The 18,674-nt window shown below is 37.9% G+C and overlaps 2 protein-coding genes, 1 long non-coding RNA gene and 1 other non-coding gene across 5 annotated transcripts; 2 read left to right on the forward strand and 2 right to left on the reverse strand.

The window, feature by feature from the left end:
- Positions 1 to 6,924: 6,924 nt before the first annotated feature.
- LOC116177707 (cytosolic endo-beta-N-acetylglucosaminidase) lies at positions 6,925 to 9,990 on the reverse strand. 2 transcript variants are annotated; one of them, XM_031496758.1, is made up of 7 exons: positions 9,634 to 9,990; positions 9,440 to 9,588; positions 9,095 to 9,392; positions 7,936 to 8,101; positions 7,672 to 7,881; positions 7,150 to 7,625; positions 6,925 to 7,104 (listed from the first exon to the last, which is right to left on the reverse strand). In XM_031496758.1, exons 1-7 carry the CDS (start codon positions 9,891 to 9,893, stop codon positions 6,993 to 6,995), a joined length of 1,671 nt encoding a protein of 556 aa, XP_031352618.1. In that variant the 5' UTR covers positions 9,894 to 9,990; the 3' UTR covers positions 6,925 to 6,992. The 2 variants fall into 2 exon arrangements, with proteins under 2 accessions (XP_031352618.1, XP_031352619.1); XM_031496759.1 differs by lacking the exon at positions 6,925 to 7,104 and having other exon boundaries at positions 7,474 to 7,633.
- Positions 9,991 to 10,751: 761 nt separating this feature from the next.
- On the reverse strand, positions 10,752 to 11,360 carry LOC116177708. The gene is made up of 3 exons (XR_004146737.1): positions 11,128 to 11,360; positions 11,022 to 11,074; positions 10,752 to 10,959 (listed from the first exon to the last, which is right to left on the reverse strand). It is a non-coding gene; the product is annotated as an uncharacterized LOC116177708 (long non-coding RNA).
- LOC116179882 lies at positions 11,190 to 11,267 on the forward strand. Its single transcript, XR_004147065.1, has one exon. It is a non-coding gene; the product is annotated as a U6atac minor spliceosomal RNA (small nuclear RNA).
- Positions 11,361 to 12,863: 1,503 nt separating the features above from the next.
- LOC116177706 (polyadenylate-binding protein 1-like) lies at positions 12,864 to 17,512 on the forward strand. The gene is made up of 2 exons (XM_031496757.1): positions 12,864 to 13,884; positions 16,334 to 17,512. Exons 1-2 carry the CDS (start codon positions 13,125 to 13,127, stop codon positions 17,431 to 17,433), a joined length of 1,860 nt encoding a protein of 619 aa, XP_031352617.1. The 5' UTR covers positions 12,864 to 13,124; the 3' UTR covers positions 17,434 to 17,512.
- The last annotated feature ends 1,162 nt before the right edge of the window (positions 17,513 to 18,674 follow it).

Consider the following 18,674-nt stretch of genomic DNA (forward strand, 5'->3'; position numbering starts at 1 on the left):
GTAGGTATATAGTAAAAATCAAATGTGCGCATGCGCAGACTGCGCAATGGCAACTTTCTTATTTATGGAGCGATCTTTCTTTGAAATTTTAACCAAAGATGCTTATAGTAAAAGCAAACGTATTGCATATTGTAAATATCAGATTAATAAGCGCATGCGGCGCAATATCAACTGCGCGGTAAGTGTCAACTTCCTTATTTCTGAAGATATTTCTTTAAAATTTTAACCATATATGCCTCTAGATTCTAGAATGAAAAACATAGCGCACATAGGTATGGCCTTTGGGAAAGTATTGATCAATTTATGGAAAATGCGCTGAAGTTACTCGCCTTAGGGCGAAACCCTTTTTACTTGTTTGTAATATGTCCCATTAAATTGGTACTGAAGTGGTTATACACTTTTCATGCATCGTTGCCACTATCTATTATGTTTCATCTAAACTAGGGTATACTCTAAACCAGGGCTCGGAATGGACCGGAACGAGCCGGAACGCTGTTCCGGTTGGTAAAAAATATTACAATATCGTTCCGTTTCGTCGAAAATATTTGTACACTGTTCCTTTTCGTAAAGGGACCGCAGCGTCAGATCCTCTCCGCCCGCACACAAAGAAATTGTAAAGAACCCTACCCTATATATTGGATTATTTGTAATTAATGCGATAAAAATCACATGGAAACGATAATACGTCCTTCAGATCATACCAGCACACGGAACCCATTAGTATCCACTATGGTCTCCTACCCAAGGGAAACAATAAAAATGAAACATTTAATTTTTGTTACGTTTTCTCGTTGTTTTTATGTACCTACGTACTATATGTTTTCTATGTTCCCCCCCCCCCCCTCCTGATGGGCTGATGCTTGCGTTCCGGCTCGCGAAAATTTCCATTCCGAGCACTGCTCTAAACTCTAAATTCTTCTTATGTAAATACCTCAAACATGGCGAATTTTCAATTCCTCCAAAATGACAAAATTTCTGTGTATAGTATTAACAAAAGTATTTATTTATTATAATTACACAACGCCCAAAAGTTAATTAAACATGACGGCAATACCTATGATTTACATCGCGTAGTTTAAAATAAGCGCCTTTTTTATACCTCAAACATGGCCGACAGATAATACCCCCCCCCCTCAAGATATATTTGACCACCCCTTTAAAGTGTACCCTAATCTATAACCTTATCGCCTAAGTAAATACACATGTTTCCATGGAAATCAACTGCCAGAATGATAGACCAATGCGCGGATTTACAAGGGGGTCGCGTCAGCCCACAATGGGTCGAAAATGTTCCCTTTGGGAGACAGCTCTCAAAATTCCTGTACCTACTGTTTTTACGTAGGATTCTTTTTAATGCAATTTAGTTTTAATTGTGCATAATTTCATTCATAGCGCATTTGTGGTTTCGCGTTTAACCCCAGTAAATTTACACATCTCACCCACATCTTCCCTTCCTTTTTCACACAATTCTCGATATATCCGATGAACGCGCTTGACCCATGGAAACTACTAAAACACTTCAACTAATTGCCGTTTGCACCAGAAAATGTAAGCTAAGCCTAGCTTGAAATCCATGACCATTTTCGCAATAGATGGCCATAAATCGTTAAAAGCATACCTACCTATACTGGTAGTGCACTTAACCCCCAGGTTCCACGCTAACTTCTGCACATTATAATAACACGTAAATAAAATCAACCCGGTAAATAAAGACAACTCGCATGGCTATGATCACGTGATAATGGCTCCCTTACGTTAGTTGTAAATAACGGTATGACCTGAAGTACGGTTGGGAAGGAACACAAAATAAAACACTGAAATGGTCAAAGGTTTCTTTAATATAATTATTATTAGGAAGATTCTGAAAACCGGGAAATTTAGCCAAGCAAGCAAAGACCAAAAGGTGCCGTACTCTAAAAAAAAAAGCAACTGCCGAGAGTAAAAAGAGTACTTACGACCGAGAAAAACCTTGACATTTGATTAATAAATCCAAAAGCAAAGTAATTTGTGATATAACCAAGTTTAAGCATTGATTAAAAAAAGAGTAAATGCTATAGAAAGTTGGTTGCACTCAAGGTTAAAACAAGTTTTGGGACCAATGCTTCAGGTAAGGTAATATAAACATTCTGAGAAAGTGCAATAAGTCTTTGTGAAAAAGTACATGGCAACAAAATATGTGGAAATCAGTGAATCGCAACTCATATACAGTGTGTCCCAGATCAGGTGGGTGCATGGGTAACTTTCTTATTATTAAAGACACAGAATTGGTTAAATGGACAATGTTTTGCAGTTTTAGATGCCTATTTAAAATTTCCTTGTGGAAATTCAAAATGTTGAATAGGTTCGACGTAAATTCAAAAAAATTAAAATTGGTCATTTCCTTTAATGTCCTTATATCTCGCCTTATATCATCGAAAGTACAATAGATATAAAAAAAAGTTTTATATAAAAGTTACTGTCTTTAATACGCCTATTTAGAATTTATGTAAAAAAAATTCAAGATGGCTACCTTTGACGAACATTTACCATTCAATGCATTTACCAACTTCCTCAAGTTAAATAGGCGCCATATTGCATTTTTAGATTATTTGATAGATTTTTTAATTCTCTTTTCAACGAGCTATATATCATAGCATAAGATTGAAAATAATATACCAGTTATATCAACGGTTTTTATATTTTAATCAAGTACTTAGGCTATGATTTAAAAAAAGCAAAACAAAACTATTGGAGGCAAAAAAAATGAAATCAGATGTTTAAAATATCAGGGGCGCACACATGAGAGGGGGGTTTGGGCGTTACAACTCCCTTCAAAATTTTATATAAATCGGCGTAGAAAAATTTTGACTTTTATGACGTCATACTTATTGACTATCATATTATCCATACTTATATAAATGTACCTACAAAATGCTGGTATAACTACTAACTATCCCCTCGAAAAAATGCCATGCCATCAAGCGCGGATTCAGGTAGGGGGTTGCAACCCCCCCTTTCCGAAAAAAAAATGCATTTTGTGCGCATGTCGGTTTAGTAGGTTATATGTACCTATATTAGATCCTTACCTAATAAATAGTCCTTCAAAAACAGATTATTTCTTTCTTAAATTCTTTGCAACCCCCCCCCCCCCCTTCGGCGCAAAATGGGAATTTACGTAAATAGTGTCATATTTTTTACTGCATGCAACTCCCCCCTTTTGTAGAAGCTGGATCCGCGCTTGCATGCCATTATCCAGTTAAACACATTTCAAGACACTTCAATTCACACAAAGTATTATGGTATTACCATTGATGCATTGTCCGAGGTCACATTTTTTAGGTGGTTTATCCGTAAGAAGTTCGAAACTAACTGTAGTTTTACGAGTCCAAGTATATGGACAGAATGAGTCTTATTTTTGTAACTGCGGAGTGTTCAAATCGACATCATGAACATTACTCGTCACAGGAAAACCTACATGTTGTAGTTTGACACCGAAATCATTTAAGATTTTAAATTAATGTATTATATGGCATAATGGGAAGTCATGTAATTGGACCGGTAATCTTCGATGGAACTGCTCACCATTATTTACAAATTCTCTAATAATCTTCCTTAAAGGATTTTCTAAACAACGTATGTTTCGCAGAAAGGGTTGGTTTATATGGTACCTACCAACAATTAAGCTGGCTGCCCAGGTCACAATTCACGAATTGTGCACATTGGACATAAAAGAATAAAGTATATGGTAGTACCTACTATACTAATAGGTAATAATAACACAACTGCGCGAAGCCATTCTAAAGGCGTGTTATAGTATCAATGGCAACACGTTGCCTAAAGTGGTGCGCAAATAACCATTTAAAAATCAATTATACAAAATCATCTTTTATAGAACTACATTCCACACGGACAGAACAGCAAATATTTACATTCAAAATAAAAAATAATGAAATTCCTAGAGTGCACACTACTTCATTTCTAGGAGTAGCAGTGAACTCTAATCTATCATGGTCCGAACATATGTCAACGGTGCGCAACAAACTGAACAGTGCGTTTTTCTTAATCATGAATTTAAGAAATACATTAAAGGTTGAAGCGCTCCTAAATGTTTACTATGCATTAGTGTACTCCGTTATTAATTATAATATAATTGTGTGGGGTAACTCGTGTCATGCCAGTCGGGTATTCATCTTACAAAAACGAGTGCTCCGCCTCATATTTGGGCTAAAGTATAATGAAAGTTGTCGTAGTGTGTTTCGTGAGAATGGGATATTGACATTTTTTTCCATCTATGTGTACAATTGTCTGGTACATATATATAAGCATCGACAAAAGTTTATAATCCGTAGTGACATCCACAGCTACAACACGAGGGAAAAAAAATAAGCTTTTTTTGGAAAAGCCGAGACATTCATTTTATAAGAAGTCGCCGGAATATACCGGGTGCAAATATTTTAATATGTTACCGTATTCACTTAATGAAGGTACATCACTTATACAATTTAAAAAAAAATTAAAATCTTTTTTAATAGAAAATGTTGTTTACAGCCACCAGGAATTCTTGGACCGTATGAAAAATGTCTAGTTTCCATTATTAATTTATATTGTGAGATTTAGTACGAAGTACCTCCGCTTGTTATTATATTCTGTTTGTGACGATGTTATACAATTGTGCAATTGTCTTATACTGATTAAATTATTATTATTATTTCTTATGCTATGATAGCTCGTTGAAAAAAGAATTAAAAAATCTATCAAATAATGAAATAATCTAAAAATGCAATATGGCGCCTATTTAACTTTAGGAAGTTGGTAAATGTTCATCAAAGGTAGCCATCTTGAATTTTTTTTACATCAATTCTAAATTAGGCATATCAAAGGCAGTAACTTTTATATAAAACTAGTTACCCATGCAATCCCATCCGATCTGGGACAGACTGTATATCGAGCATAGTTTCTAAACTGAAAAGTTTTTGTGTTTGCAGAGTTCCAACCCTGGAACCGGTAACAATAGGCCCTGCTTGTGTGAGTTCCCAACCTATAGTTGAGAGTCGAGATCAGCCCTCGCATTAGGTTGTAATAGCCCTACTATTACCGTCTCACGTTTCTGATTGATAAAAAATAAATCTACATAAATAAACCGATTATATTGAAATAAAATAAATCCAAATTCCACTGCACTTACAATTGATTTCCTTTTTTATATTAAATCTTAATTACTCAATTACTTACATCTATCCTGAATCTGAATACCTAATATTTAAATTTACTTAATATAACACTTAATTAAATACCTACAGCAATGAATATTCTTCTAACTTCTAACTTATATTTATCCTATCTATATTCGGCAAAAACAATTATAAAATGACAAAATAACAATTTTATATGAATAAATTTCTAGGTAAATAACTTTTCATAAAAATAACTTACAATTTAGACAGTAGTATTCTTCCCCTTTTTAGATGGTGGGTATTGTAGTGGAGCATGATTTAGATTATTTTCAATCTTCACCTATTAAATCCAATCGCGTAATCCCAATTGAACAACAATTTCTTAGCGCGCTTTTCGTACTTTAGGTATAATTTATGAACGGAAGTCTTTCAATCGCACGTTAAACTAAACTGCAGTTACTCAATGATTAATCTTTCCGAACAATTCACTATTCCAGAACGACCAACTTGTTCTTGGTTAAAAAAATACGATTTTTTATTAATACGCGCAACAAATTTTATTTGGTTTGGGCCTTTTTACTTAAATGGCCCGTTTCCGCGATGACACTCGCCCGTGCGAATATCTACGAAAAAACTTTATAAGTGGTGGCCGCGTTTTCCGCGGCGGTACCACGCTCCGCGTGAATATCTACGCAATAAGCTCCCAAATGTCTGATCATTTTGGTTTTTATATCGCGAGTAAACCAACGCCCGTAATTAACGCTCCCATCAAGTTTCCGGAAATAAACAAACTCATAATTTTTTAGCCTCGCTGTTTTATTACATATTTTTCTTAGAATCTATTGCGTCTTTTAACCGGTGACCTTTTTTAAATCACGTACTAATCGTTAACTCGCCCAAAATAGGAAGTCCAAAACCAATAACTCATCTTATATTTCACGATATTTGAAACTTAATTACATCGAGAAAAAAAAAATGTTTGTTAATTTTAATGAACATTACAACTTCACAGAAATCTGAATCATCGATACGCATTTCTACCCGAATATAATTTTGAAATCCACAAAACTTGCAAAATTTAACAAGCTTTCGTTACAAGGTGTCGTAACTAAAGTGGTTACAGTTATTTAGCTCCCCGTGACTGCCTCATTCTCGGCGAACATGTTACTTTACAAACAAGTCCATACACACATCAAACAATTTGATAAATTCCAATGTCAATGATCAGCACTTGGGATCAAGACTGTTTGCCCCTCGGGGTCCTCCTTTCTATCCATCGCACGCCAATTGCTCGTTGTCACAAGGGCATTTTGGATTCGATCCTTTTCAGGATCTTCTCCTTCTCTGGTTCTACGTGAGCCCCCGGGATCCAGGCGTGCGCCCTTACCGGTTTTGGGAGGTTTTATGCTTCAACGAATCGAAATTTCGCCCCTTCCGTCCGACGAATTAAAAAAACCTACAAACTATGTTATTTAACTTTTAACATATTCCTTATGTAACATTACTCTGTAATTGACATTGGCTGTTGGGTAATAAACTTTTATTATATAGGCGGAAAGAAATGTCCACAGGTGCGTTGCCCCCTGCACATGTGCAGGCGACTTAATACAACGAAGTGGCGCCCGGTGCTCCAGTAATTGCTGATCCTCTATTCAGCCAAGCATTCCCTCGAGATGGCCCTCTGACCCTTAGGATTTAGGTTATTTGTGTTGTTGTTCTGCAACAAAGAGTCCATATCCATTCGTAAATGAATACCCAATCAAACGAGGAGTGTTTGTAAATTTAGTTTAATGTAAAAATTAAGGATAGCAACAACTCCTAATAAAATTATCTGTACAACTAGGTTGGTACTTCTATAAATCCGATTCCACAAAGACCTACACAGGAATTATTTCTAATAATTGCACCAATTTCACTTATCACAGTATCATTAATCTCGAGAACATAGCACCTGGAAATATTGCATTAATGGCAGAAGCGAGTGGTATACAAGTACCTCAAAATCCAGTCAGACGGAACTTTGTGCTTATTTGAAACTAAATTAACTACACGCTCATCTTCGGTGGAGTTAATTTCCATTGAAGTACAGCTGCTGTTTAAAACTTGTTTATTTTCAGAATAGCACACAATTTTTTTAAATGAACCACCTCGACTACGAATTAAAATTACCAAATCAAGATAATCATTTTCGCTTTCGGTACAGCATGATGCGTTAAACTGTTTGATGTAACTGTAGAAAATAACGGAAGAGGATACTCGTATTTCACATGAGAATAAATGATGAATGTAAGTTTCTTCCACTTTGAGAGCTTTACTCGTTATCGAACAGATCGTGTAAGGCTCTTGGTAATGTAACTGAAGGCAATCACACAAACCGTCTAAAGTTGAAACATTCTCGACTTCTGCCAGATTCAGACTTGACTGCAGACACTGGGAGAGTTGCACGTCCTGTTTATTTAGCTTGTACCAATTCTAAACGGCTGTGATATTATGACAAAGTGAAACTGTGCCTCCTTACCTTATCAACGCCCACATAGAAAAATGTCTCGAAGACTCTATTAATAGGATAGGAATAAAGATACGGCCATAAGCTTTTCCAAAAGGCATTATCCCGAGCTAGAAAGCGTTCCAAAAAAGTATCCGCCGGCTCAGGATCTAAAGTTTCGTGAGTCCAACCCTGCGCAAAAATTGCAATTGAAAGATCGTGTTCTCTAATCTTTTCGACGGCCTGCAAAAAACTAAAATGGACCACTTTCATATCAGAATGGGAATATTCACCTACTAAGTAAGTGTTGAAGTTTCCCCCGCCATAGAAATTGCGTCCAAACACATCGACTCCAACGTAAACGTCGTGGCGTCTATGCTCAGCTGCTTGATACGTATTTACAAGATTCTCTTCATTCCACGAGTAGTTGAGGAAAATGCCGTCGCAATTATCAAAGTAACACCTAAAAGAAACTCTTTACTGGTTACTGTTACGAGTTTCCTTTGTTACTTAATATGAAAGGGCACGCCGTTTGTAAATAGATAGTAAAGGGATTCTGGGGAAGGAAAGACGAAGAAAGTGAGCTGGATAACAAAAATGCTATATTTAATTTAATTAGTGCCGACTAAGTTTCCAACTAAAGAAATAGGACCGACTGCTCAAAATAACCGCGCAACAAAAATAACAGTCACCAAATAAAAAATCCACATTTAAACGGTGTCTCCTGTATTTACAGAATCCACCACTTTCACCATAAAATAATCTTTTTTATGAATTTTCACATAAACCGCCTACCACAATTAACGCTAACTTGGACAAAACGCGACCCGGACCCCACTTGAAGGGAAGGTTATTTAAATTTTAGAGACAAAAAATATATTGAATGAAGCTATGACATTTTCAAATTTGGCGGTGATTCTCATTCTTGTGGCGGCATTGGGATTGGGATTATAGCTAATAACACAGCTGACTCGTCCGCCATGTTGGAGCCCACTGATAATTGACGCTTGCAAAACGTTCCATGTTCCGCATTTATTTATTTATTATTTACAGAAAATCCACTGATTCTTTCAACGTTTATTAATGCGTAAAGATAAGACCTTACACCTGAAACACTTTTTTGTGCACAAATTTGGATTGTCAGTGGTCTCCAAAATGGCTGACGAGCCTGCTATCTTAATCAAGTACTGTAACCTTAAATCGCCATAAACTAGAAATAATGGCATTTTTAAAGATGAGTCTTTTCACTATCTTGAGTAACTATAAAAAAAATAATCTGATGAAGATGTAACCCTCAGATCAATGGGATGCTATCAGTCCCGACAGATCTAGTCAAAATCCCCACTCTAATTTTGGGTGGACGAACATAAAATGTATTGATAAATGACAAGAATAAAAAGATTAGGTTTGTTTCAAGCAACAAGTGGCAACAATGCCAGCAATGTATTATACCCACCTGTTATTTGCATTTAATTCATTTTGCCACTTTAATTTTCCCTCATCAGTAATGCTATCGTACCAAAGCACCAGACTGCCAGGACGTTTCATGTGCATTTTCTCTGTGAGTTGTTTTACGAAAGTTTTCAAAGGGCCAGTATCGTCCAGGCCATTTTCGATATTAAGTAACCATCCGTCCAGTTTAAATAAGACACAAATCTCGACTAAAATATTAACAAATTTCTTCAACGACTTCGGACTCGCGAAAATTTCCTCGCATACTGCTTTCCCTGGTTCCCATTCGGTTATAAAGGTACCTATGAGGACAAAGAATGAGAATCGATTGCGGGACGGTACCACTTGCCTAAAATTTGTACTCCATTACTGTGGGCCGCGTTAATCCAAGCGAGTGGAGGTATGGTCACTAAATGGTGGCTGAAGTAGATGAATATGTCGATCTGCGACCAACGGTAAAAAGTGTAGCAGTTTCCTTTATTGAGCGGATCAATAAACCTAATAATTGGTGTGATTAGATGCGAAGATGATACTAAAACTCACTTGTCTTCGATGTAGCCCCCTTTCATATCATGGCAGACTAAAGTACGAGGTGTAGTATGACGATCAAATCTAGTTGCGGGTGCAAATCTGTTACTTTCCGTATGGCAGGTTAAGGATGTATTTTTTATAACAAAGTCGCTTCGAGGTTTGATATCGACTATTTGAGTTATCCATTTTGGAGGATTTTTTGTGTATTGCCAAACAGAATTCAAATCGCTAATTGGACAACACACTTTTTCATCACGCAGTGACTTATTCATTTCTTAAGCTGCTATATCAGTCCAAATTTTCCATTTATGACCAAAATAAAATAAACAAAAAAGTGAGGTTAATTGTGTACCACGTCTACGCCACTGGTAAAAACTGTATACAGTTAACAGAGCCACAGACCATCAACGAACCCTGAGCATACAGGGTGGTCCATATGTACTAATTCGTTTATACCGCGATTCGCAATCCTGTTGAGAGCCCAGAACAAGAGAGGAAAAATAAATAAATTCGCTCTAGTAAGCGACACCCTTTTGTAGCTGTACTATTAGCAAAAAAATCCGAAACATGTCGATTTTGTTAATTAAACAAACTGTATATTGCTAAATAGACCTTTCAGAAGAACTTTATTTATATTTAACATTTTCGAGGGGGTGCTTATAATTCAGAGGGGGTGCTAGGCAGCAATATTTTCATACTATCATTTGTCAAATTCAGCTAGAAATCGAATTAAACGTTAATGATTAAAACACCACAACATGGATACCTCCCGCTTCTCTTTCATAGAAATCGACGTATTTTGGGTTTAAGTACAGCCCTGGTGAGTTGATTATTTGGAATTATACCTTTGTGTTCTTTGCTTTCTTTTTCGTAATAGCTATATATATAGTAACAACACCTATCTCTATCAGATTCTTCGTCTGTCTTTCTTTTTTTGAATTGATTGTTTTTACTTTCCACGCAATTAAGTTTCGATGCCCTACTGTCTGGCATTCTCTCTAAGTCTAAGTAATAAGTAACTTAACCATGACATGCTTCTCTTTTTTATAACCTCCAGGATACTATATTCTTGATAAATGTAGTAGATTTACTTCTAACTTACAAATACGATACATCAAACAAATGGGTACTCTTTGCATCAAGTAAATATATGTGTTTTTTGTACAAGGAAATTATGAGAGCATTCTCCAGCTTTCTGGCATCTGTTCTTTTCTCCACCTTTCTTTATAATGGGCCTGACGTGTTGCCTACCTATTACATAGTCGGACTCATCATGAAAACGTCCCGGCACTCAAATTTCTTTCGAAGTGTGCCGCTTCTATGTAATAGTTTCGGTAACTACAAAATATATAATTCACATAAATAATTTTATTTTGAAAATAGTGGTTCAGTTTTCCTACTTTTTAGTTGTAGCTGTAACTGTTGCCCATTTACCATGAATCTCTGTAGGTAGCTTAAAGCAAGTGCCACACTTAAATTGTTTATAAATCTAAATTGTTAAGTTACCTCTCACATGTGGTCTTCTAGATACTGTTTGTAGATATACCGAATAACGGAAGCACTCTTTTGTGTTGTATGAAAGGAGAGACGGTTAGCACTCCCCTAGACAAGGATGGATCTATAACACACATGGTTAACGTTTTTTTTACACAAGAAATTGCATTAATTTAGCCGAAATAACTCTCCCGCTCTCACAAACTATAAATTTCCTGCCGCGACTCCTTTCTCAGATGAGTAGGAGGTCGGGAAACGAAGGAAGGGGTTGAAATTAGTTTAATTTTTCATGCAACAAAAGGAACTGTTTTTCTACCAACTACCACCATACTTTCAGCTGGCTTCTTATCAAAAGAGGGTTTGGTTCGGAGGGGGGGGGGGGGGATTCATTTGTACCATACTACCATACATAAATCTCCTCCTCAATTCCTTATAGTGATCGGATATAAGTATATTAGTAGAATATCTCGATAACGCTTTTGTCGGAGAAAAGTACCCACAAAAGCAAAATGAATTGCTGTCTGGGCGAAACATATCACTATTTAACAAGAAAGAAAGAAAACATGGATACAGCATGCTACTATACCTTATACATATATCTAAATAAATTTATTTAGATATATGCTTATAGCCCCAACCATTTACTAAGCTATATTTCAGTGTAAAAAAATGCACTTTATCTGCACAAAAGTTGTGCACAATTTTTATTGTACCTACTTGGTTATGTAGACTACGATGACATGCATACATTTTTGTATATTCGCTTCTCATCCGGTTACTTAAAAAAGAGTGTATCGGCGCAACGTGCTGTAACGCAGGGCCGTAGAGAGAAACTTGGGGCCCGGGGGGTTGTTAAGCACGGGCCCCTTTTTTGTGGTTAAACTTACCTATTCCACATTACTTTATATTCTACTAATCAAGGACTCATAATATGAAACATTTTATTTTAGTGAAATTGGTATGCTTTATGGATGTAAAAATTTTATTCCCAAAAAACCATGCAATGGGCCCCTTTTCAAAATCCGGGCCCAGGGGGAATTCCCCCGTTTACCCCCCCCCCTTCTCGTCAGGCCTGCTGTAACGACGTTACCATACACGTCGAAGCGTCCCCCTCAGACATGGACATGGAATTTAGTTATAAATTCAATGCCTCAGAGTTAAGACAATAGTGTATCTGCTTGTGATAGTTTTGTCCGACCCTGCGTCTGTCCGTCTAACTCGAGAACGAAAAGAGACTCTACGAGTTCAAGAAACGAAAGAAAAAATTAGGAAAAAGTCTTAAGATATTACATATTTTTGAAACACCCTGTATTGAAAGAAAACGAACATTTCCTTAAATTGCCCTCAACCGGCAATGACTTCTTCATCCTTTTACAGCATAATCATGCCCAACTGTAAGAATTTTTTGTTGCCATGGCCCTTAGAGATCTCATGTAGGATTAGAAGCTGATAAAAAGTAATATTTATAACGGAATTTTACAAGTGGCGTGGCGATAATGGCGATTGACGGGAAGGAGAAATATGCGGAAATACTGCGGTAGTACGTATTGTGAAATATTACGGAAAAAGTAAAAACTACGGAAATTATTCGATTATTTTACCAGGATTCAATTAAGCGTATTTTTTGGAAACTTTATTCGTACGTGATTTGCATTAAAATGCAATTTTAGATTTGAATTAATAATTTAGCGCCCGAACCGAGAGCGTGATTTGACTAATGAAGTGCACGCATATATAAAGGCCAGAAACGGAAGCAGAGTTAAGTGAGGTTACGTGGTGTTCCTAATTGGGTCACACTGCTCACCCAGCTTTGTGAAATAAATTTAATAAAAATAAAAAAAAAACTAAAAATTATAATAAAAAAGTAAAAAAAAATCGTAAAATCAACAAAAATTTGTAACAAAATAAAGTGTAAACGAAAAATTTTGTTCCATATGTTTTTACGATTTGATTTCCTCGCGGAATTTAGTGATTAAATTTAGTGTACTTTGATCTAACATTCTAAAACAATGAATCCGGGAGCTCCTAATTATCCTATGGTTTCACTTTATGTGGGTGACTTGCATTCCGATGTCACCGAAGCCATGCTCTTCGAGAAATTCTCGACCGCCGGACCTGTCCTTTCCATCCGGGTTTGTAGAGATATGATAACGAGACGTTCTCTCGGATACGCCTACGTTAACTTCCAACAACCGGCCGATGCGGAACGCGCCCTCGACACCATGAATTTCGATTTGATGAAGGGACAGCCGATCCGTATCATGTGGTCTCAGCGCGATCCTAGTTTACGCAAGTCCGGAGTCGGTAACGTGTTTATTAAAAATCTCGATAAGAGCATCGATAATAAGGCGATGTACGACACGTTTTCCGCTTTCGGTAACATTCTGAGCTGCAAAGTGGCGCAAGATGAGAACAGCGTTAGTAAGGGATACGGATTTGTCCACTTTGAGACCGAGGAGACGGCTCTTAAGTCGATCGAGAAAGTTAACGGTATGTTACTTAACGGTAAGAAAGTGTACGTTGGCCGTTTCATTCCACGTAAGGAGCGCGAAAAGGAATTGGGGGAGAAGGCCAAGCTGTTCACGAATGTCTACATTAAAAACTTTGGCGAAGATATGAACGAGGAGCAACTGAAGGGGTTGTTTGACAAGATTGGCTCGATCACGAGCTTGAAGATTATGACTAAAGAGGATGGTAAATCACGCGGATTTGGTTTTGTCGCGTTCGACAATCCGGAAGCAGCAGAAGCCGCCGTTGAGCAATTGAACGGTAGGAATTGTTGATGCTTGGAATTAAACAAATGCTATAAAAGTATGGGAATTACAGTGAATGACTAATGCCTGGTTTCACAAACAATGATTCATCTTTATCAATGATTTAAAACAATAAACATGCTAAGCCACCTGGGATTATAAGATAAGTCATTTGTCGATTATTATTAATCATCCTTTGTAAAACCAGCTTTTAATCATTCTTTGTAATTATGTTTGGTTAGATATTCTTTGTCTAATTTGTTGATTCGCATTCTAATTAAGACGTTAACTAGCAGACAGGGGGTGGTTTATCTCTGCTCAAAGTACAGTGCCCCCAAGCTTACTATGTCATGTCGCTAGCAAGGCGTGTTTGAGGGCCCTATATTTTTAAATGGTAATTCTGATGCAAAAGTCCATTCTTTATTGCTATATTAGTTGCATAACATCAAGGGGCTTGAAGGAAAATTGTAAGAGCATAGTACAAATCCTTTTTTGTACGGATTGCACGGATAATCGGGGTTCTACTGTACAATATGTTCTGAAATGAGGTTCACTATTCCTATAAACGACCATTTTTTTCATTTTTCCCAATAATGGGGTTGTTCCAAAACTAAAATGCACCATTTAGTTGCCCTTTAATATGCAGTGTGTCAAATAAATTGAAGCATCCTGTTTGGCCACATCAAAATGTCAAAATCCAAAAATTAACAGATAAAATCAAGTAAGCACACTCCCATAGCACTTCAACAAATTTTTTGAATCAGTATTTGTTTTACTTTTATTTCAGGTTTTATTCCTTGTAATGGTATCTCTCTGACTCCAACTAAGAAAGACACAAGTGGAGCCAAAATTACAGGGGCCCAATATGACCGGTGTGAAATACCAATACCAGCTGTCAAAATTTCCGAATATACCCGAAGCAAATTTTTTTGGTTTTATTCATCCTTCACTAAATACTGAAACATTGACTGAAACATTTCTACTTACAATTAAATAGAAAACCTTCGTCATCATATTTCGAAAACGGCAATTACTATCACGATCAAATTTTCGTGGATGGTTAATGATCATTCGAGGATAAATAATCAACCAAAATACCGGCGCACTACCGTCCAAAGGTTTGAAATAGTCACCTCCCTCTTGCCATATCTCGAAGATGGCACATACTGTCATGATAAAATTTTCATGAATGGTTAATGATAATTCGAGGGTAAATAATCAACCAAAATACCCAGGTACACTTCCGTCCAAAGGTTTGAAATACTCACCCCCCCCCCCCCTGTCATATCTCGAAGACGGCACATAAGGTCATGATCAAATTTGTGGGGGTGGTTAATTATATTTCGAGGATAAATAATCAACCAAAATACCCAGGTGCACTACCGTCCAAAGGTTTGAAATAGTCACCCTCCTCTTGCCATATCTCGAAGATGGCACATACTGTCATGATCAAATTTTCGTGGATGGTTAATGATAATTCGAGGGTAAATAATCAACTAAAATACCCAGGTACACTTCCGTCCAAAGGTTTGAAATACTCACCCCCCCCCCCCCCCCCTGTCATATCTCGAAGACGGCACATACTGTCATGACAAATTTTCGTGGATGGTTAATGATAATTCGAGGGTAAATAATCAACTAAAATACCCAGGTACACTTCCGTCCAAAGGTTTGAAATACTCCCCCCCCCCTGTCATATCTCGAAGACGGCACATACAGTCATGATCAAATTTTCGGGGGTGGTTAATGATATTTCGAGGATAAATAATCAACCAAAATACTCAGGTGCCACTATCGTCACATATCTCATGATCCCCCCCCCCCCCCTGTCATATCTCGAAGACGGCACATACAGTCATGATCAAATTTTCGGGGGTGGTTAATGATATTTCGAGGATAAATAATCAACCAAAATACTCAGGTGCCACTATCGTCCAAAGGGTTGAAATAGTCACCCCCCCTCCCCTTGTCATATCCCGAAGACGGCACATACTGTCATGATCAAATTTTCGGGGATGGTTAATGATATTTCGAGGATAAACAATCAACCAAAATACCCAGGTGCACTACCGTCCAAAGGGTTGAAATAGCCCCCCCCCCCTGTCATATCTCGAAGACGGCACATACTGTCATGATCAAATGTTCGGGGGTGGTTAATGATATTTCGAGGATAAATAATCAACCACAATACCCAGGTGCACTACCGTCCAAAGGGTTGAAATACGTCCCCCTCCCCCCGCCCTGTCATACCTCGAAGGCGGCACATACTATCACGATAAAATTTTCGAGGATGGTTAATGATATTTCAAGGATAAATAATCAACCAAAATACCGTCCAAAGGTTTGAAATAGTCAACCCCCCCCCTTGTCATATCTTGAAGACGGCACATAATGTCATGATCAAATTTTCGGGGGTGGTTAATGATATTTCGAGGGTAAACTCATTAACTTTTGTCTTATTGCAGGTAAGGAATTGATTGAGAATAAGCCTTTGTACGTGGGACGTGCCCAAAAGAAAGCGGAGCGCCAGCAGGAGTTACGTAAGCGCTTCGAGCAGTTGCGCTTGGAACGTATCAACCGATTTCAAGGTGTCAATTTGTACATCAAGAATCTTGACGATACCGTGGATGACGAATGTCTCCGTAAAGAGTTTGCGCCGTTCGGTACCATCACCTCTGCGAAAGTGATGTTGGAGGAAGGCCGTAGCAAAGGCTTTGGGTTCGTCTGCTTTTCATCGCCCGAAGAGGCCACAAAGGCCGTTACCGAAATGAACGGTCGCATTGTGGGCACCAAACCTTTGTATGTGGCATTAGCCCAACGTAAAGAGGACCGTAAGGCCCATTTGACCTCGCAGTACATGCAACGCATGAACAACATGCGCAGTATCCAACATCAAATGAGCCAATACATTCAACCGGGTAATGCGGGCGGCTACTTCGTGCCTACCCTGCCTCAGCCGCAACGTTTTTATGCCTCGCAAATACCGAGAATCCCAACAACACCACGCTGGACCGGCCAAACGCAACAAAGCGGCCCTGCTTCCTATCAAGCATCCATGCAAAATACTTATCGCCCGGCAAACCGCGCACCGAACCCGGCTAACGCAATGCGCAACAACGTCGGTGTCCGCCCCATCACCGGCCAACAGCCGGCTAACATTCAAAGACGCCCAGTCGCCACGACAACCGTCGTCGCCGCAGGCAACCGTCAGCAAAGCTTCAAGTACAGCAGCAACATGCGTAACCCCGCCTCCGCGCTTGCTGCACCCCCGATACAACAAGCCGTACACATCCAAGGTCAAGAGCCTTTAACCTCCACCATGCTGGCGACCGCTCCTCCGCAGGAGCAGAAGCAGATGCTCGGGGAGCGTCTCTTCCCTCTGATCCAACGTGTGCATCCCGATCTGGCCGGTAAAATCACAGGCATGTTGCTTGAAATAGACAACTCCGAGTTGCTCCACATGTTGGAGCACAACGAGGCGCTCAAGACTAAAGTGGAGGAAGCCGTCGCCGTGTTGCAAGCCCACCAGGCCAAGCAAGGCACTCCCCAAATTAAAGCCGAATAAATTAAGTACACAAAAAAATGGAAAAAAATTGCAAAATATATAAAAACTTAAAAATAAACATTTTACTTTTAGATCACGATATATAATAACACAGTGAGCTTGATCTAAAGGAAAAATCTATTTACAATAAGTATAATATCCTACTTACTTACGCAACTTTGTAATATTTCAATTTAGCTTCTTATTGTAATAATGTTTGTGCTAGGTTTATTTCATTCAGACAGTGCGATTATGCCTTTATTTATTAGGATAATTTCGTGTCATTTCTTTAATCATTATAATTATTGGGTATGTGGATTATAATAAAAATTTTGAATCAATTTTGTTCATTAATAATTAACATGTTCTTAACATTAATATGGCCGCCACAGCTTCAACCTTTGATTATATACTACTGGCATTGTTTAGTCTACTGGATACTCAACCTGTGTTCCAATTTGTGCAACCCTGAGATAGCTATAATTTTTCAGCGAAAAGAAATGAGAGATTACTTCCAAAATAGATGTAACGATTTCAACAGTCCCGACTATTCTCGCGCGAAGTGTATACCATAAGCATGCGCATAAAATAGACACTTAGGACAGAGCTGTGTATCCGTGTCCGTATGACATCCTTATCGCATTACGTTAGGCTCCTCCCGTTTTACGTATTATCATGCGGATACGTGTAGCCTTGAGGATAAACCGACGTACGCAACATAGCTTTACAGTTGGGTTATGAGAGTCGGTGTATTTGAAAAATATTCTAAACGTCAGATACGCTACCTTAGAAAAACACAGTCCTAACTAAAGCAACCTTAACTCACAGCATACGTATCCGTGACAAAGTAACGTTTACGTAATACGCACACGTTTACACAGTGCTTGTCCAAAGTGTCTAATGATTTGGTACAAATATACTTCTATCTCTTTTTTTTGGATTATACATTTTAAGCAAAAAGTATACAACACTCTTTGTTTTAAGTGAATCCAGTAGTATACAGGGTGTCAATTTTAAAACTTGCAGTCTGCCATATTTTCGCAACTAAAGAAGACATTGAAAATCACGCTCAACCATTTCGGGGGTATTGAGGGGGGACCAGAATGACATTATGAGTGACAACCCCCACCCCCCTCTCAAAAATCCTAAATGGCAACCCCATACTTGTGACACATCATTGGAAAGCTACTGAAAAATGCTTTCCAGTGTACCAATAAAGTCAATATTCATTAAGACAATTTAACAAAAATTTAATAATTAAC

This window comes from Photinus pyralis, unplaced genomic scaffold, assembly GCF_008802855.1.
Source record: "Photinus pyralis isolate 1611_PpyrPB1 unplaced genomic scaffold, Ppyr1.3 Ppyr1.4_LG8, whole genome shotgun sequence".
NCBI classification, from domain to species: domain Eukaryota; kingdom Metazoa; phylum Arthropoda; class Insecta; order Coleoptera; family Lampyridae; genus Photinus; species Photinus pyralis.